The sequence below is a fragment of the Giraffa tippelskirchi genome, chromosome 5 (genome assembly GCF_054371585.1).
Source record: "Giraffa tippelskirchi isolate mGirTip1 chromosome 5, T2T-mGirTip1v1.2.pri, whole genome shotgun sequence".
Taxonomy (NCBI): Eukaryota; Metazoa; Chordata; class Mammalia; order Artiodactyla; family Giraffidae; genus Giraffa; species Giraffa tippelskirchi.
In genome coordinates, this window is record NC_137279.1 from 193,593,558 (window position 1) to 193,613,128 (window position 19,571).

At 60.5% G+C, this 19,571-nt stretch overlaps 1 protein-coding gene across 30 annotated transcripts in view; it reads right to left on the reverse strand.

Annotated features, from left to right (window-relative positions):
- Nucleotides 1-264: 264 nt before the first annotated feature.
- The window catches only part of HDLBP (high density lipoprotein binding protein), a 61,174-nt gene continuing 41,867 nt past the window's right edge, over nucleotides 265-19,571 (reverse strand). For 10 of the 30 annotated variants that reach the window (XM_081490553.1, XM_081490549.1, XM_081490547.1 and 7 more), the window contains 23 exons: nucleotides 16,826-17,032; nucleotides 16,436-16,651; nucleotides 15,795-16,001; nucleotides 15,564-15,671; nucleotides 14,355-14,459; nucleotides 14,039-14,117; nucleotides 12,543-12,682; nucleotides 11,720-11,824; nucleotides 11,486-11,599; nucleotides 10,629-10,715; nucleotides 10,364-10,495; nucleotides 8,192-8,410; nucleotides 6,018-6,239; nucleotides 5,712-5,930; nucleotides 5,198-5,336; nucleotides 4,185-4,339; nucleotides 3,519-3,623; nucleotides 3,216-3,350; nucleotides 2,169-2,312; nucleotides 1,351-1,536; nucleotides 942-1,058; nucleotides 715-843; nucleotides 265-628 (listed from right to left, as the gene is read on the reverse strand). In XM_081490553.1, the coding sequence (XP_081346679.1) occupies nucleotides 542-628; nucleotides 715-843; nucleotides 942-1,058; nucleotides 1,351-1,536; nucleotides 2,169-2,312; nucleotides 3,216-3,350; nucleotides 3,519-3,623; nucleotides 4,185-4,339; nucleotides 5,198-5,336; nucleotides 5,712-5,930; nucleotides 6,018-6,239; nucleotides 8,192-8,410; nucleotides 10,364-10,495; nucleotides 10,629-10,715; nucleotides 11,486-11,599; nucleotides 11,720-11,824; nucleotides 12,543-12,682; nucleotides 14,039-14,117; nucleotides 14,355-14,459; nucleotides 15,564-15,671; nucleotides 15,795-16,001; nucleotides 16,436-16,651; nucleotides 16,826-17,032 (3,357 nt within the window). In that variant the 3' untranslated portion in view covers nucleotides 265-541. Of the gene's footprint in view, nucleotides 629-714; nucleotides 844-941; nucleotides 1,153-1,326; nucleotides 1,537-2,168; nucleotides 2,313-3,215; nucleotides 3,351-3,518; nucleotides 3,665-4,148; nucleotides 4,340-5,197; nucleotides 5,337-5,711; nucleotides 5,931-6,017; nucleotides 6,240-8,191; nucleotides 8,411-10,363; nucleotides 10,496-10,628; nucleotides 10,716-11,485; nucleotides 11,600-11,719; nucleotides 11,825-12,542; nucleotides 12,683-14,038; nucleotides 14,118-14,354; nucleotides 14,481-15,524; nucleotides 15,672-15,794; nucleotides 16,002-16,435; nucleotides 16,705-16,779; nucleotides 17,033-19,571 lie in introns of all 30 variants that reach the window. The other 20 variants (XM_081490564.1, XM_081490558.1, XM_081490557.1 and 17 more) reach the window with 11 other exon arrangements.

A 19,571-nucleotide genomic window follows, 5' to 3' on the forward strand; every position in this document is an offset into this window, starting at 1 on the left:
CCACCTCCCATCCAGGCGGCCTCAGCTCTGGCTACGGGGCTGGGTGGTCTGGGGTGGAGACCTCGGCCGCCGGGCCCCCTGAGAGCCGCTCCCTACGGCTTCTGGTCCCTCGGGCGGCCCCGGGCTCTCGCACGCCACCCCCCCCCCTCCGGGTTCTGGGCCCGTGGGCTTTCCAGCAGCTGGAGAGGCGGGTGGTCCTCGGGGAGGAGATCTGCAGCAGGCAGGGGAGAGGGCGGGGGGGAAGGATGAGGGCAAGCGTATGGCTTTTATCAAGTCAAGGAGATTTATTTCCTGAGGTCATGACAGGAAGCAGGTGCGGCCGCAGCTGTGGGCTCTTGGTGGGTGGGAGCTTGGCCCCCGTGCGGGGTGACTCCGAACCACGGCCTCCTTAGTGTTCACGCGGTGCCGAGCGCAGGGCTGGGCCGGGGCCGTCGGCTTCGCTGTGAGACCTCAGGGTGGGCGGGATCGACACGTACGCAGGGTCCAGCCGCTGGGTCAGAATGAGACGGACCCTCGCAGGGCAGATGCTGCTCCTTGGTCATTATCGCTTGGGGCCCCACGGGAGGGTCTTGGGGGCCACCTGAGCCCCGAAGCTGGGGAACTCCTCGGAGCTGCTCATGTCGGGAGCCTGTGGAGAGCACACGGCTTCAGGGATGGCCACCCCGCAGTGGTGCCCGGGATGGCATGCTCAGGACGCCGGCGGGAAGGCCTCACCTTCTCGCTGCTGCTGGCAGTCCAGGGGGCGTCGCGAACAACAAAGCCCTTGGACGGCGCCTTGGACTCCTCGTGGGCGGGGGGCTTCATATATAGCTGCAGCGCCTCGGTGTCCACCACGTCGGCCAGCTGTGGGCACAGGTGGCATCAGTCTGTGGCAGGGGCCTGCCCCGGCCCAGGAGCCCATCACCCGGCCCATCCGTGCCAGCGGCACCCGCAGGACTCACGTATTCCTCCTCCAGGTTGAGGATATGGTCGATGGCTTCTTCCACGTTCTCCGGGAGCCCCGTCACGGTCACGCAGTTGGGGTCGGGCGCCCCGCTCTGCGGGAAGCGGATGTCCACCTGGAAGGAGTGCAGACGAAGCCGGGGTGGGCAAGGGCCCGCCGTGTGTACTGCCGACGGCCCCTCTAGTGGGCTCCCCTCACCCCGCGGGCGCCTGGCGTCCAGTGTTCACGCTCCTCCGGACGCAGAGCCGGCTGCCGGTCACTGCCCGGCAGTGTCAGCTGTCCCTGCTGCGACCCCACGGCACCTCACCACCTGAGCCTCAGAGTCTCTGATGGTTCGGGGGCGTGCAGCCCATCTCCCCGCCTGCTCTGAGGGCGAGCCGCACTCCAGGCTCAGCTTGGGGACTCACCTTGAACTCATCCATGATTTTGCGGATGGCTTTGCCACGGGCACCAATGATGCGGGCGTGAACGCGGTGGTCTAGCGGGACATCCTCAGAAACCATCTGTTCAAGCTCACCCACGATCTTCAGGATGGCGTCCCGGGCAGCCTCCGTGTTCTTCTCGTAGCCTGTGATGGTAATTTGGTCCTGGGGCTGAGAAAGAGGATCCGGTCAGAAGAGGGCACCCCAGGGACACCTGACCGTGAGCACCGGCTGGGGGGCACTCTCCAAAAGGGCGCCAAGAGGAGCAGCCGCTCATGGGCGGGCTGAAGGCCGAGCGTGGACGCTGCACCTGGAGGGAGACCGGCGGCCCAGCAGGGTGGCAGCATCCCCTCCTCCCCTCAGGCTCCCGGAGAAGGACAGTCGCCACCATGGGATGAAGGCACGGGCACAGACGAGCAGCTGCCGGATGGCCAGGGTGCAAGGAAGGCCCTCCGCTGGAGACTGAGGCCTGGCGAGAAGGCGCAGACTCCGCGGCTGCCACCCCCACCCTCAGCAAACGTGAGACACCAGACCCGTAAATGCCAGCAGAGGAAATGGGGAACTCAAGGCAGAAAGAAGGAAACTAGAAATTCCAACTTGAGGCCATGCCCCTCAGAACAGGAAAAAATACTACAACCCCCGGAGAAGGACACATCACGATGCCAAGGACCAGAGGATAACAATGAACATCTGGAGGCTAGACAGAGGAGCAGGCGCTGAGACTTGCCCCAGGAGCGAGGAGACCCCAGGTCCCTGCAGGCCCGCTGCCTGCCGGTCACACGGCACAGGCCCCCGGCCCCCACCTGGCCCCCGTCGTCCTTGTCAGGAAACTGGATGTTCACGTCGTGTTCCAGGCGGATCTGGGTGATCACCGCCCCCTTCCTCCCAATGATCTTGGGGTGGTATTTGGGGTCCACAGTGACACTCAGCTTAAAGCTCCGTAAAGCCTGCCAACGAGATGAGGCGCAGTGAGGCGGGAGCACTCCCACCCGGCCCTCACCATCGCCGCCGCGCCCCTTCTGTCCTCTGCCTGCGGGCACCGTGGTCACTTTTGCACCAAGAACAAGGCTTGGCTTTGCAGCTGAGCTCTGCAGCCCTCCCACCAGCAACTGAACCAAGGAGCCGAGGACGCCGCTACCGGGAGCACAGTCCTTCAGGCAGACCGGGCACAGTGCCCGCCCGGCTCCACCTCCTGAGCTTGAGACGCAGACGGACGAGCGAAGTGTGCAGAGAGCTGGGCTTTTAGGGTGGTGGTACATGAGCAAGCCCAAAATCCCCAAACCAAACCAAATCAGCAGACCCACAAAAGGAAACAGAAGTGCAAACAGTCAGAGGCTCAGGCTAGGCCCTGGGCAGAGAGGGGACCCCAAAGCTGGCGCCGCGGTAGAGGCCGACCTGACATGTGCAGGCTCCCGTCACCCCCACACTGTCAGCAAGGGGCTTCGGATCGCACAGTACCCGCCCCTGCGTCAACGCCAGCTCCAGAGGCACGGCAGCTTCTCGCATCCCCCGACAGCTAGGAGACAGCTCCCAGGCCGCTGGCAGGGCCTGCCCGGGACCACGGTCACACACTGGGGGTCTCTCCTGGCACTGGCCCCCAGGCCTCCCCAGCTGAACCCTCCCTGGAAGGCTGGCAAAGGGCTTCATATTTACTTAATGACACGAAGTCCAACTGTCACTGTTTTGTAAGAGAGGGCCAGGCCCCCAACACCGCCCCCGATGGGAGCTCCCAGCCCTCAGGACCCTGGGCTGCAACGCAGGGTCACCCGGCCCCGTCTCCGCTGCCCGACTGCCCCCACTGAGGGGCGGCCTGGGTGTGAGGGTCTCGGCCCCGGACGCTCGGCCCTCACCCGGTCCTCCTGCTCGGCCTGTAGCTCCTTCACGCGCTCCAGCAGCCCCGCCTTGGCCCGGTCCAAGTTCGCAGCCAGGCCCGTGATGGCAATGATGTCAGACTGCAGCTCAGGCGCCGGGACGTGAATGTTCACCTGTGGGGAGACGGGCAGGCCGGCTGCTGAGGGCGTCCGTGGGGATGCGGCTCAGCCTCGGGATGGGGAGGGTGGCGGGAGGAGAGCTCAGCTCAAGGAGCAGGCAGGAGCACAGCACCCTCTCCCAGCACCTGGCCTCCAGGGAGACGACCCGCAAAGCGGCTGTACCTCAAACTCGTCCATCATCTTGCGTATCCCACTTCCCTTCTGGCCGATGATGTAGCGGTGAAGGTCAAAGGGCACCTCCACTTCAATGGTGACGGGAACCAGCGCCTGCACGACAGGGCTGGGGTCAGGCCTGGGAAGCCCGCGGGCTCAGCAGCAGGCCTTCCTGGAGCACAGGGGAAAAGCCCTGTGGGAATGAGATGCTCTCTAGAACCTTCCATGCTGCCCCAGGTGGGCAGAGCGCCACTTTGCATGTGAGGGGACACGGAAAGGGTGGGAGGTGCAGCAGCCCCCAGCAAAGCTGCGCAAGCCCAGGGCCTCGGGGTCTGGAAGCCCACAGAGGTGCACCCTGACCCCGGAGAAGGCCAGAGCGGTGGGATGCCGCCCGGGACCACGGCCCCCGTCCCGGGGCAGCCCCGACGACCCGTGTCAGCTCTGCAGCCTGCTCACCCCAGGCAACCCGTCCGTCTCCCACTTGTCCCCGCATCACGACAGGACCCCGAGCCTGCCCCTGCGCTGGGGCCCACTAAGCTCTGCTCCTCGGGACCCTGCACACCGGGGGCGGGGGGTGGTGCCCAAGCCCCAGCCGCTCCGCCCCTGCTGCGAGCCCAGGTGCTCAGGTCTCAGGCCTGCGCGGCCCGGCCGGGGCTGGGTGGGGCCCGAGCGCACCTCCAGGGCTTCCTTGGCGGCCTCACACTTCTCCTTCCGGCCGGAAATGACGATGATGTCGCACCTCCTGGGGGAGCCAGGCTCGGCATCCTTGCCCTCTCTCCCCTCCGCGGCGTCCTCACCGTTCTCGTGGACAGCAGGCTCCATGCTGTGCCCTAGGGAGGCGGAGGGGCAGCTCAGGCCAGGAGCGCCCAGGGCCCAGCACCCGAGGCGCCTCGGGAGAACAGGGCCCGGGCCTCCACAGCGGCCTCGGGCTGCAGGGGGAGGCGGCCTGGGGACGAGGTAACGCCTGCTTCTCACGATGGGAAGACAGCAAGCACAGTGCAAGCACGCTGGGGCCGAAACCGGCTGGCGTGTTCCACTCGGGCCACGTGGGAACCAGACGTGTCCAAAACAAACCACGGAGCAAGACAGTGTCCAGGGGAGCAGAGCACGGACACAAGCGCCCAAGGCAGCAATGCCCCGGTGGGGCTGGGGTGGGCCTGGCGGCAGAACCCGCAGGACAACAGCAGGACGCACGAGCCACGGCCACCCTGACGACCTCGCGAGTGTCCTCGTCCTTGCGGGGAAGCCGTGTGGGCGAGGGGTGGGCCTGAAGCGGACACTCAATGACTCGGGAAGAACAAGTGTGCCATGTGTAAGCCAGGGGGTGAATGCAGATGGATCTTCACATCATCCTGTGCAATTCTTCTTTAATGTGAAGTTGTTTCAAAATTAGAGAGTAAACATTCGAGTGTGAAGCATAAATGTGACAAGTATGATTTAACTGGTAGCCCAAGCTCTTCCTAGGAAAATAGGAGATTCACTTCCTCCCCGCATGGGAGGCTACCGGCACTCAGCTCTCCCTGGGGCAGGTCGCCAGCAGCTGGGAACCCTGAGGACATCTGAAGGGGCTCTCATCTCCCTGCAACCACGACACAGCCCACTCCGACAGACCACATTGACCCCGAGCCTCTGGAAGCCCCCGGATAGCCGACAGCCGCCTGCCACCACCTCCCCCAGCCAGGACCCACCTGGGTTCTCCTCTCTGTCTGGGAATTTAATTTGAACATTATAGTCCCGAGTGATCTGCTGGATCTTAGAACCTTTAGGGCCCATGACTGATCGATGGAATTTCTGGGGTATGGTGCATTCTATGGTCACCTGGGCTTCCTGGGAGAAGACAGAGCAAAAAGGAGAAGTAAAGACCAAGGTCAGCTGCTCAGGGCCAAGTTCACGTCTGCACCACTTCTGTCTCCCTCCTCCATGGCCACTGGTTGGAGTGGCGTGGGGCGGGGCCATGGGGAGGCCCCCCACCCTCTGCCGCACAGCCAGGGGACCCTCAGAGGCTGGGCTCTGTCTGTCCCCCTGTGCCTTTTCCCTGGGTCTGCTTCCCTCCCCCTTGGAGGAGGGGGGGAGGGGACTGGGCCTGTGAGACCCCTGCCGGCTGTCGGGAGGGAGGCCGAGAAGCAGTCCAGCTCCTGCCTGCAGCTGCGCAGGGAGCAGCTGCCGCATCAGGGCCTGGGGCCCGCCAAGCTGGGCGCCCACCAGGTCCTCGATGATCTCCTGGATGCGCTTCTTGGCCGCCTCCACGCAGTCCTTGGCGCCCTTGAGGGTGACCTTGTCGCTCTGCGTGCCGGAGCGTGGGAAGCTGACCATCACGCCGCCGTACTCCTCGGCAATCTCCCGCAGCACCTGGCCTCTCCGGATGACGAAGTGGCGGTGGTGCCTGGGGTCCACCAGCATGCAGTCTTCAACCACGTTGTCCTGGGGCGCCGGGAAGGGTGCGGCGTGAGCCCCTGCCCGCCGCGCCTCCCAGGCCCAGGGCTGGCCAGCTCTGCCCGCCAAGCTCACCAGGTTCTGGATGAGCGCCTCCAGCTCCCGCTGGGCCTCCCTGACGGCATCCTCCTTCCCAATGATGGTGATCAGGTCCTGCTCGCGGTCCTCGGCCGCCGGGAAGACAATGCGCGCTCCCGTGCTATCCCGCACCTTGCGGATCTTCCCGCCCCCTTTGCCGATGAGGAACTTGTGATACTCGGGCTTGGCGCGGATGTCAACGGTGAAGCTCTTGGTTTGCTGCAGAAACCAACCCAGCTTCGTTGGCCTGGCGCCACCTGTCCGGCCCCGGGGACAGCGGGGTGGGGGAGTTCTCCTCACACTGCCACCAAGGACCTTCCAAACGGGGCTGCTCGGATCTCACCGTGGAACCTGGACCAGGCAGCACGTGCATTCCCGTCCCTCCATGAACGAGAACCCCAAGCCTGCCTCGACAGCGGCCTGCGCCTCTGTAAGCTGTTCCCACCTCCCTCTGCAAGGGGACGCTGCGGGGAGGGGCTGCGCCCGCCCAGAACCTCTCCAGGCCGGGTACCCCCACTCCTCCCGACACCAGCTGACAGCGCCTGTGCGGTCCTCACCCCAGGGCTCCAGGTGACCCATGCACCCAGCTCAGACACAGCCAAGCCAACCAAGGCCTCATCTGACCATGGAACCGGGGCCCAGCACAGGTCCCGGCTCAGGGACCTCGCCGAGCGAGCCTCTGGCAGGGGGTCTGCAGAACTCAAGGGGACACATCCCCAGGCAGACAAGCCCACACTGGGCACTCTCTCCTTTTTCTTGTCGTGAAACCTGCCCCCAAGCTGGACAGCAAATAACTGAACTGTTATCTGTAATTGTCGTGAAACCTGCCCCCAAGCTGGACAGCAAATAACCGAACTGTTATCTGTAAGGGCTGGTTTCACAAAACACCACTGAAAATCTTCAACTTTTCAGACAAACAGCAGCATTTAAAAAAAATAATGAGTCAGGGAGCCAATCCCTGCAATGTGATAAAAGGACGATACAGCATTACCAAGTGGGCCAGAAACTTCAAGAGTGGTCAAACACTAAATCAACCTTGTATTTATCCTAGAGAAAGAGAAACCAGGCAAGCATCTCAACAGACCCCACAGCCATTCCTGATAAAAACTCTCTGCAAACCCAGCAGAGAAGGGAACTCCCTCAGCTGGAGGACCTGCCAGACACCCACCTCGCCTCACACGGTGGTGGAGACCGAGGGCCTCCTTGAGCCCCCAGCCAACCAGGCTGTCTGCTCGCCACGCTACCAAACAGCGCACAGGAAGCCCAAGCAACGCCATCAAAGGAGACACGTAGGCGCATGGATCAGCAAGAAAGAACTGCAACTGCCCATTCACAGATGCTGTGTTTCACACAGAAAACTCGTCAGAATCCACAAGAAAAGGTACTGGCACTAATAAGTGGGCTGTAGACCAGAAGCACGGCCCATATGCAAAAATCAAGTCTACTCCTATATGCGGCAATAAATGGACATGGGTAAAAAAGTATCATTTATAATACCACTAAAAATCAAGAAAGACATAAATGAAGCATAATGAGCAAGATTTTCATGCTAAGAATGACAAAGCACCAGTGAAAAATCAGGCAGTGTAAACCCTGGAGGACTCCAAACTGTCAGGGCGGCTGTCTTCAGACTCAACACAGCTCCAGTCAGAATCCAAGACAGACTTTCCCGCAAGAGACTGGCAGGCTGGTTCCAAATGCACACGGGAAGGCAAAGGGCCTGGAGTAGCCAGAGCAGTTTTAACAAGCACCAAGGACTCTGAGCTGTCTCGTGGCGTCACCCCCTGCCATGCTGCTGAAACAGAGCGAAGGCCAGAAGCAGAGCCGCAGGGGCGCTGTGACAAAGGGGCCGAGGCGACTGAGTCACGGAGACCCAAGGGAAGTGATGCCCGTCAAAGGACTTTATCTGAGTGGTGGTCCCATGAATGCAGCCTGTTAACTCAGAACTACACACTGAGGCCTCCTGTATACAAATCATACTTAGGAGGGAAAAAGCCCCAAATAACGAGCCCAATAGCAAACTTTCTCCACTGAACATGCAGGCATCCAGCCTGGAGAGGCCCTTCAGGAGACACACGCGTGTGCACAGATGTGCTCTAACCTGCCGCAGAGACAGGCTGTGCAGGGCCTCCAGCGGGAGGCGAGGACAGACCACCCCGAGTGGCGCTCACCTTCTCCTCCGCCAGGTGCAGCAGCTGCTTCCGGGCCTTCTCCACGTCCGAGGACGGGCCCCTGATGACCACGGTGTCGCTGCCCGAGCCCTCCACGGGGAAGTGGATGTGGACCCCGCCGCACTCCTCCATGATGGAGCGGATGAGGCGGCCCTTGGTGCCGATGAGCGAGTTGTGCAGCCGTGCGGGGATGGACACCTCCACCTCGGCGATGTTGGCCTGGAATCACACACACCGCGAGGGAGCAGGCCCGCCGTGGGGCCCCAGGGCCGGCCTGCCCGAGGGCCCCTCAGCAAGCAGCCCGCCCAGAGTCAAGGCGGGACTGCACCCTCCCTCGCTGGGCACGGTGGAGCCAGCAGGCCGCGCCCGGCCCCTGCTCCCCGCCAAGTCCCATAGCAAGGACGCAGCGCTGACCGGCCAGGGGGAGGGCAGCCAGAGCACCGCAGGCTCACAGGGGGACGCGCAGGGGGCCCAGCTGCACTGGGGGAGCCACGAGCTCTAGACTCGGCACCGTGACCCCACTTGACAAGTCTAAACAGCCAGCCCAAAGGGAGCAAAGTGTTGTGAAATAACGAAACAAAGCTTGAAGATGCATTACAGGAATGCAGAAAATACCTATTATACACTAAAGTAAACTCACACTATCCAGCATCCAAGAAAAACAAACAAATAAATTAAGCATGCAAAGAAATAAGAAAAAATGAGCCATCATGGGAATGAATAATGGAAAACAACCCAAAATGAGACAGATGTTAGAGCCAGCGGTCCAGGACACTAAAGCAGGTATTTCCATTAAACCGTACACGGTCAAGAAGCCAAAGGCAAGGCTGATCGTGTCAAGCCTAAAAACAAAGAGTTGAAACTGAACTTACAGAGGCGAGGACAACATATGGCAAGTGACTTAAATATTACTGATTTTTTGTTTCTTTGGTTGGATTTTCTCTTTGGGCCACTCTGCACGATGTGGGATCTTATCAACAGTGCCCCAACCAGGGATTGACCCTGCTCCCTCTGTACTTGGAAGTGCAGTCTTAACCCCACCAGGGAAGTCCCCAAATATTTCCAGATTTCAGGACAACTCTAAACTCACATATCTAAGAAGTTTGAGGAACGCCAAGCAAAGAAACATGAATGAAATGACACTAAGACACATCAGAACTTGCTGAAAGACCGGTATGATCATCAAACAAGCCAGAAGAGCGAGGGCGGCAGGGTGACCCCAGCTGTCTCATGCTGTGGTGAGAGACACGCAGGCAAAGGACGGAACGAAGCCCGCCAGCCTGAGCCGTGGAGGCCGCTGGGGACGCAAGCCGCCGTGGAAGAAGCTTCTTACAAAAACGCACACCACTTTCACCACACAATCCATCTTATTATCAAGGGGAAAAGGTCAATCTGAAAAGGCTACACCTTATTCCAACTATATGACATTCTGGAAAGGCCAACTGTGGGGCCAGTGAAGGATCAGGGGTTGTGTGGGCTGGAGGAGGAAGGGATGAACGGCTGGAGCAGAAGGTATGTTTACGTACTAAATACGTACGTACTGGTTTTTTCTTATTATTTGAACCTTCTAAAAGATAACTGGACATTTAAACACAAAGGTTAAGGAAGCGTGTGGGGCTTACAATGTGCACACAACACAGTGGTTGGGGGCCCACTGTTCTCAGGTCCTTACCCTGCGTGCCAAACAGCACTGAGTCACCCAAAGATACCTCAACCCCTGGAGCAGCCAGTGACCTCAGACAGGAAAAGCCACAGGCCGGAAAGGGGGGAAACGGAACCACGGAACACCAGTCACAAGCCCCAAGGGGGGAATGGAGCCACGCAACACCCAGTCCAGAAGAGGGCCGACGAAAACAAAGCAGATGGCACGGAGATGACCGAGAGAACCAGCCCTCAACACGCTGCAGGGTGCCGCCAAAACAAGGGGGGTGGCGGGGGGCAAGGGTGTGTGGAGAAGGACAGACGTGCACTGGGACCCACGAGGATACTGTGGAAGTGACCCCTGAGGAGCAGACATACGTTACAGCTTAGATTGCACTCTCTAAACCTGCAGTTTCTTGCCCTTTACTCTCTCAAAAAACCCCCCAAAAAGAGAGAAAGAAAGGGACAGTTTCCTGGCACCCAGACGACAAGCAGCAGGCTGCTGGCCCCGCCCGCCCACGCCCCCATTACCAGGTCCTTCTGGATGGACAGGATGCGGCTGCGGGCGGCCTCGCAGTTGGCCCGCTTGCCAGTGATGACGATGGTCTCCGAGTTGCTGTTCTCTGCCGGAAGGTCGATTTTGGTGTTGCTTTCTTCCCGAATCTGCAAGGAGAGAGGACTGTGAGGAGCTGACGCCACCCCCCGCTACCCCCATTAAAACCTAAGCCAGCTCAGAGCAGGACTCCGGGGGCAGGGCGGGCGGAGGCAAGGCGCGGGAAGACGCGCCGGCGGTCACCTTTTTAATGTTAGCGCCTCCTTTCCCGATGATGTTCTTGTGGAACTGTTTGAAGATCGGAACGGAAATCGAATAGCTATTTTCCACCTTAAAAACCAAAGATGGCACAATGAGTTGAATGAAGCGACCCTCCCGGCCAGAAGGCGGGACCAGAGCATAGGCTCCTATGAGGCAGACAGGCCAGGGTCCATCCCTCTCCCTATCCGACCCTGAGGTCTGCCAGGAGCCGGGGCGGTAACTGAGCCCACAGCTGACTAACCAGTGTGCCTGGCCGGTTGCCGCGGGGACCTGTCAGAGGCCCCCCACCCACCGGGAAGGCGCCCTCACACCCGTGGCTCACAGCCTGGACAGGCCCAGAGGCCGCAATTCCAGGCCCGGGTGTGAGCGTGCCACACACGGAGGAGGGTTGCGGGACTTCCTGCCACCGGGCAGCGCCTCCTGAGGAGGTCAAGCCGAGCCCCAGAAAACCCCTGGGAAGCCCCATGGCACTGGCTGCCCACCCCCCGCCCCCTCGCCACTTTCCAAACCACTTCTTCATGTTCCAAGTTTCAAGAAAAATAACAAATCAGTAAACGATGCCTCGTGCAACTGAGCAGACCCCTCTGCTTACTGGGTGGGAGAATTTCTCTCCCGAGGTATCTGAGGACCCCCCAGGAAACAAAGTACCCTGCACGGCAAGGTGGGTCCCCCACTCAGACCCCACAGGACACGGAGGTCACAACCCTTTCTGACAGTCTGAACGCTGAGGGTGTGCCGCCCCAGTGCCCAAGCGTGCTCCCTGAAGCGGATTCCGGGGACCCCCAGCCCCACACCTCCCAAGATGCTGTTCCCACAAAAGACGGACCACGCCCCCTCACCAGGTCTGCCACCATCTTCTGCATGTATTTTGTGCATTTCTCCACCTCGTTCTTGGGCCCTCTGAGTTGAACAATATCGCTTTTTTGTGCTGGGTCTGGAAAGTTGATGATAACCTACAACAAATATTCGGGAGACCAAGTTCGATAATCAACAAGACTGGGCCCTACAATACTGAACCCCCTTTCCTACCGCCGACTAGACGGCGGTGAAGGGCGCTGCAGGGGACACTGTACCTCTGGGAATTTGTCCCGGATTTCACGGATCCGTTCACCCTTCTGCCCGATGATTGTGCGATGAAATCTCTGCTCAATGATTAGGTCCTTTGTGCGCTCGTTTTCCTAAAAACACGACAGAGCGCCCTGAGGGGGGCCAGGTGCAGCCCTGGGGTCGCTCCTGCAGAGCGCCCTGAGGGGAGCCAGGTGCCGCCCCGGAGTCGCCCCTACAGAGTGCCCAGCGGTTTCCACCAGCGGCCACACCGCACACTCCTCTGGGAGCAAAGTGCAACGCAAAGCTGAGCGGGGCCCTCTACCCGGAAGTGCGCCCGCAGGGCTCATCCAGCGTGTCTGCCTGTGGTCGGGAGCCGGGCCTCCCGCAGAGAGTGGCTCAGACGCTCCCCTGCATGGATGACCACGGGAGGCTCAACACAGGGCCTCAATCCCCGCGGCCCACAGCCTCCTCCAGAGGCCGGCTCCCCCGGCAGGGGAGGCACCGCACAGAGGAGCGAGCAGCGCGGGGACGACGCTGGGAGAGACTCGGGCACGGACGCGGGCACGGACGCGGACAGCCAAGCAGCCCCTGCCCACAACTCTGGGGGTTCTGGATCAGACACGCAGAGCAGGGAGACACCTGTCTGCTCCCGGATGGAGGCTGCAGCTTGGTCTGGGGGAGGGTGAGATGTGCCCCCCTGCCCCCTGTGCAGACAACACAGGCCGTGAGCCTCAACCACAGCTGCACGTGGGAACCCCCAGGGTGCCAGCACACCCCTGCTGTCAGGCGCCGTGTCTGGGAAGGCGGTGGTCCCGCTGCAGGGGCGCAGCACGGGCCAGCCGGGCTTACCATGCGGGAGGCGAGCTCCAGCAGCTCCCGCTTGGCCTGCCGCACGCCCTGCGGGTCACCCTCTATGCGGATCAGGCTGCTCTTCTCGCTGTCGGGAGGGATGCGCACAGACACCTTGCACTGGTCCTTGATTCTGTTTACTGGGGACACAGACGACCGCGCTGGACGCAGAGCCACCCTGGTCGCAGCGACTCACAGCCTGGGCCCCGACCTCAGCAACCATCCCACAGGCAGCAACGGTGACGAGGCCTTCCCACGCCCCAAGAGGAGCCAGGGAGGACCGCCACCCAGGGACCACACATGGGTGCCTCCCTGAGAACTCTTAACGCCCAGGGCGAGGGCCGCCCAGCGCAGTTGGGCTGGGCATGGCTGGGGTGTTTCCAATGTGGACAGAGACCACTTTGGCAACTCATGCTCCAGTTTAAAAAAAAACAAAATTACTCTCAAAAAAATACAATAGAAAAACAAGCCATTAAAACTCAGGGGGTTCCACATTACCTGAAGATACGACCACCCGCATTGATCCCCACGGAGCCCCACAGAGGCCGTGTGTCTAGACAGATTCCACCCTTCACTGTCTTTGCAAAACCAGTGGATTGTTCAGCCCTCCTGTCACCCCCCTCAACAGAGGCCCAGGCTCGCCCACCAGGAAATGGGGTCAGCATTTTGCACACTGGATAGTAAAGGGGAACCAAGCTCCTCCGAGTGGTGCCAAGGAGGGGCTGTGCACACGCAGACACAGCTGGGAGCTGCCCGCTCGGTGCGGTCTCTGTGGGGAGGGGCTGCTCTAGGCCGGTCCTCGCAGGCCAAGAGCCAAGGACACAGAAGGCAAGCAGCAGAGTTTACGTGAAAGAAAACGAATGGGAGCAAGTGAACCAGGAGAAAGCAGGAGACACCAAAGCGGCCCTGTCCTTCCAGGAAGAGAAACCAGGAGTCAGCGTCAGGAAGTGTCCTCCACCTTCTTTTGAAGGTGTGCGCGTGGGCCAAGCAGCAGGGACCAGCGCAGCTCACACACGGAGCCCGGCACAAGGGCCTGACGCTGAGGAAGCAGCAGCAGCGACTCGCTCTTGCGGACTCTGAACAAGCAGGGACTGCAGAGGGCGGCGCTCAGGAGGGCAGGCCCACAGGGTGCCCCTCCTTCACCCGCACCGGGGGTCACAGCCCGGGGCAGGCTGCTCAGGGCTGGAGAGCACCGCGGGGCTGTGCAGTTACACAGAGGGGAGGAGTGGGGTTTGAACCACGCCTGACACCTGTGGACACGGCCCGAGCGCTCTCTCGGCGGCTTCCCGCTGACCTGCTCAGGGCTCGGTCCTCGGCTGAGTCCACCCGCTCAGCAGGCGTGTGGTCAGCGGCGCCTGCGAGTGCTCTGACGGGCAGAGCCCAGCCCTGCAGGTCTGGCTCAACGCAAGGACACAGCCCCGGGCACCTTCAGCACCAGCCTCGGGGAGGCCCTGTGCAAGGCTCTGCAGGGGACCCCCCAGCACCTCCTCACTCACTGTTGGCTCCGCTCTTCCCGATGAGGTGTCTGTGAAACTTGTGGTCAATATTGATCTCCACGTAATCCATCCGGTTAATCTGCGGGGGGCACACAAAGCAGGCCGTGGAGACTGGATTCCACGACATGCGCCTAGATCTCCCCACAGACAGGGAGGCCGCCAGGACTGAAGTCTGGAGGTCAGCGGCTGCTGCGGCCCTGCTCCCTCAGCTGCAGGCCCCCCCCGACGCACCCTCCGTCCAGTCGCGTGCCCTCTCCCTGGCCCCCCGAGGCCTTGCTGGCTGTGCCCGCTCGGCCAGCGCTCGGGGACTCCTCACCAGGTCCTTGACCATGGCCTCGATCTGCTCCTGGGCCACGCTGACGTCCTCCGTGGGGCCTTCCAGCGTGATCTTGTCCTCGCCCTCCGTGAACTCGATGTGGACCTGCCCCATCAACACGAGTCTCTGCTGTGAGGACAGCACAGCACAGAAGCCTCCCCAGAGCCCAGGCTGCTCTCCGGGGCCACAACCCACCCACAGGTTCCAGGGCAGGTGGAGAAGGGGCGTGGGGACGACCGCGGCTTTGATAGCAAACACCATATGCCAACGGTGAGGGCCCCCGCGTGTCACCAGAACCACTGCAGAAGCACCCCAACACCACACTGCTCACACTGCCCCACCCACCCACGCACCCTGCCCCGCGGGGACCAGGACTCTGAGCAGAACAGGACCGAGACACCATGCACGTGCTCCCTGCCAGGGTCACTGAATCTAAAGCCACTCCCAGAGCATTGGAGACTGGGGGAGGGAGGGGCCCCCCAGCACTGGAGACTGGGGGAGGGAGGGGCCCCCCAGCACTGGAGACTGGGGGACCGAGGGGCCCCCCAACACTGGAGACTGGGGGAAGGAGGGCCTCCCAGCACTGGAGACTGGGGGACTGAGGGGCCTCCCAGCACTGGAGACTGGGGGAGGGAGGGCCCCCAGCACTGGAGACTGGGGGAGGGAGGGGCCCTCCAGCACTGGAGACTGGGGGACCGAGGGGCCCCCCAGCACTGGAGACTGGGGGAGGGAGGGCCCCCCAGCACTGGAGACTGGGGGAGGGAGGAGCCCCCATCACTGGAGACTGGGGGAGGGAGGGGCCCCCCAGCACTGGAGACTGGGGGAGGGAGGGGCCCCCCAGCACTGGAGACTGGGGGACCGAGGGGCCCCCCAGCACTGGAGACTGGGGGAGGGAGGGGCCCTCCTCCACCGCCTCCAAGGCCCAAGGGCTTGCTCCGCGCTACAGGCTTCTGAGGCGTAACTACTCACAAGTCATAACACCGCCACAGCTAAATGAGATGCTTCTTGAGACACTCTCCCAAAGGAACATGGATGTTTGAAAAAAAATGTGTTCTGCTCTCCTTGGTAACCGTGGACCAGCTGACACTCACCACAACAGCTCATCTTTAAAACCCCCCGGCGGTCTTCATAGGCACCCCAGGACAAAACCAGTACCAGAGAGGGGACGACCCCATCCATCCGGCACAGCAGAGAACAGCCCACCCTCACCTTTGGCATCTGCTGAGTGATCTTGGCCAGGTTCTGCCCCTTCTTGCCGATGATGAAACGGTGGAGCCAGGAGGGAGCAGAGACGGAGGAGACGGTGAAACTGTTGGCCTAGGAAACCGGGAAACAAACCCATGGGTCTGCGGAGTCTGGTCCCGTGCCCACCAGGCCAGGGCGCTGGCCAGGGTGAGCGCCCCCTGCCCCTCACGGTCCTCTGACCCCTGGGGAGGTCACCTTGGCATAGACCTCAGTCAGCGCCTGCCCCAGCTTCTCGGGCTCGCCTCGCAGTATCACCGTCTCAGAGGCGCTGTCCGAAGGAGGGATCTCCACAGAGACCCCGGTTCTCTCCAGGATCTCCTGCAGGGAGTTGCCCTTGGGACCGATGACATACTTGTGCTGGGACTTCTTCACCTCCACCGCGATGGTCGTGGTCTTCTTTTTCTAAGTAGGAGCACCGTGCACAAGCGTGTTAAAGGGAGGGGCAGGGACAAGACACAGGCCCGACCGCAGCAACTGAGCCCCCAGAGTGAAGGTGACGGCCAGCCAGTCCCCGGAAACTCTGCTAATCGACTGGGTCTTCTTCTCAGAAGAAGGACTGCAGAATTTAAGTCAAGCTGGCTAACCATCGCAACTAGGAAGAAACGTGCCATGTCCTCTCCCCAAAGAAAGGAACCAGTTTCAGACCCCAGAGCCCACCGTCTCAGGCTCACTGTTCCCTCAGAGGCCTGGTCAGCCGTGGGCAGGGTGCCCGCCGCGCGCAGGGCAGGGAGCATGGGCGGGATCGCCCCTGGGAACCGGGGCAACTGGAGCTGACCCAGCATCACTACAAGGCCACGGACTGGGCGGGGCTGCTGTCTCCCTCCCCGGCCAGCTACCTTCTCCTCGTAAATCTTCTTGACACGAGCCACGGCCTGGGCCAGCTGCTCCTTCTCGCCCGTGAATACGATCTCGGTGCGGCTGACGCTGGGCGGTGGGATGTTGATGCGTGTCCCGGTCTCCTGCATGATCTCGCTCACCAGCCGGTTATAAGGCCCCGCGATGAAGGGGTGGAAGGCCTTCTCCACCTCGAGCCGCTCCACAGCACGTTTGTCCTGGGCAGGAGGGGCAGACGTGACGGCCCGCCTGGGAGTGGATGGGGTGGGGTCTCTCTCTCTCTCACACACACACACACAGGCGGAAAGGGCAGGCATGAGCACCGGCTAGCGGTCAGTGGGATCACACCCACACTGCGGTACACACACACCACACACACAGGCCGGCCTCACCTGCTCCGCGGAGATAAGCAGCACCTCGTGGCGCGCCTTCTCGATGCCCTCCTTGGTGCCCGTGATCCTGATCTGATTGCTGGCGTCGTCCGGGCGGGGGATCTGGATCTTGGTTGCAGTCTTTAGCTCCAGGTCTTGCAGCTTCTCCCCATTCTTGCCAATAACAAAGCGATGGTGCTCTTTGGGAATGGCGACGGTCGCTGAAGCCTGCGGCAGGAAAAGGACCAAAGAAAACAAAAACACTTGGAGTTTCTGGAAAAGCCACTTTTCCACGGCACTCTCCCCCGTCAGGATGCCTGTCCCACCGAAGCCCGCCTCACCAGACCCGGCCCTGCTTGAGAACAGGCTTAGCTGAAGCATCACCTCTAGGCAGCGGGCCCCAGGGAGTGTGAACATGAACGGCCTCCCAGCTTCAGCTGTCACGATTCTCTACTCGACATCCTCCCGGCCCAGCACCGAGCCTGTTCCCGTCTCAGTGGGGCCACATACCAGGCGGGACGCGGCCGGAGCGCAGGCACACGCTGACTAACCAGGTTACCTTCTGTTCCTGCAGCAGGACGCTCTTTCTGTCAGACATGAGCCCTGCATGTAGTTATAAACTCTTCCCCCCTCTCTCTTGCAACCAGTTACAACAGACAACTCATGCAGGGAAAGAAGACGAAAATGATCGAAATCCTCAAACTGCCAGAAGTTCAGCAGCGCTCTGAGGTCACAGGGAAACTCTGGCAGGGGACAGAGGTCTCCAGTCTTTCTGAATCTATACAGAAAGCAGTCATCAGTCAAGAGGACTTTGAAAAAGAGAAAAGGAAAAGAACAGTGCAGGGTTCCCGACACTAGAGCAGCAGGAAACCCCAGACCAGCCAGCCTTCCTCCCCCTCCAGGGGCTCGATCTCAGAGCAGAGTGTTCAACACTCACAAAAGAAACTTCGAATTCTATCACAGGCAATAACAAGATCCTCACTTCCCAAATGGCACAAAAAGTGGTGAGCAAATGAAGTTTATTCTAAAAATGGCTCAATATTAGGAAATCCATTTATACAATTCATCATGTTTCTAGATCTAAGAAGAAAAAAACCAAACAATCAACTCTGTAAAATTTAAATCCTTTCATGACAAAAATTTGCAAGAAAACAGAAACCAAAGGATATCTATTTTTAACACAAAGCACACACGCACGCTAGACCCGAAAGCTGTACTTGGGGGAGACACGCGTGTCAAGGCTCTGCATGCCCACCCTCTGCCCAGAGTATTTCCCTTGAGAGGACACACGAGAAGGCAGAGCAGACGCAGGCTGGACAGGAAGGGGCGCAAGACTGCACACAAGGGAAGGCAGAGGAAACCACGACTTCACCCAACTCTTACCGACTGGAGCAGGAAGAAAACTCAGCTTTAACTCATGCTGACAGCACGTGGTTAGAAGACGCGACAGGAAGACCACTCATCTCAGTGGCTGGACACACAACAGAGGCGGCGGGACGTGTGCCTGCCAGGTCAGAGCGCAGCCCTGGGGAGTCTAGTGCCGCTCGGAGCAGAGAGCTGACGAGCATGCTTGCAGGGCAGAGCAGAAGGGGACAGAAAGGCCAGGATGTCCTGAGAGAGAACAGTAGCTGGACTGGGTGCTGAAGCACAACCCATCACCGCTCAGACCCCAGGAGCAGACCCGGGGCAGCACGGACACTCGGGGCTCGGGGAGGACTGCCGCCGCGGGAAACTTCTAGTTCATACGAACTCCGAGCAGATCAGGAACTGAAATACAACAACATCTTTATACTCACGTAAAAAGTAAGAATAAACTTCCTTACAACCCAAAAGTAAAAAGAAACCTTCCTAGCAACAACTAAAAAAAAAAAGAATTAATGAATTTGACTACATAAGAATGAAACTCACACAGCAAAACATACCAAGATCAAAACACAGATGGCAAATGGGGACACACTACTGGTAACGTATATCACTGATGAAGGGCTTTCGGGAGCACGTCGAGCCAGATGGACAATGTGAACTTGACAGCAGAGGGAAGAGCGCAGACCGCGCACAGAGAAAGTGTACACTGAGAGCATAGCAGCCTCCTTTCAGAGTCCAAAGCCTGAGCATCTGATGGCCCTGGCAAGGCTGTGAGAGCCAACAGGAGGACACACAGCGCCGAGGGGAGGCGTGTCTGGCTGTTTCAGCAAAACTCCAGATGCAGGCACCTTCTGAACCGGGCCCTCACTGCTAGGAAAGCCCCCTCAAGATACACCGGGCCAAACAGCAAACAGTACGTGCACGCAGTGCTTGGCTGGGACACAGCCCCGCGTGCCCGCACACATCCCAGCACACCCGAGCCCGGGCAGCGGTCTAGGGGACAGGAGCCACAGCCTGCCACTGTGTGCGCCACCCAGGACCCGCTGCACCAAGCGAAGATGACACCCGCAGAGACCAAGCACGGCCGCCCAGCAGGGAGAACAGGGCCAGGAGGACCTTATACGGCGCTGACTGGGCAACCACAGGGTTAAGTACTTTTTAAACAATGGAAAACTTCCCAGGTGGCTCAATGGGTAAATAAAAAAATCCGCCCACCAATGCAGAAGATGCAGGAGACGTGAATCCAGTCCTTGGGTTGGGCGACCCCCTGGAGTGGCAAACGGCAACCCAGCCCAGTAGTCTTGCCTGGAGAATCCCATGGACAGAGGATCCTGGCAGGCTACAGTCCACGAGGTCACGGAGTCAGACACGACTGAGCACACATGCTCAAAAAATGAAAACA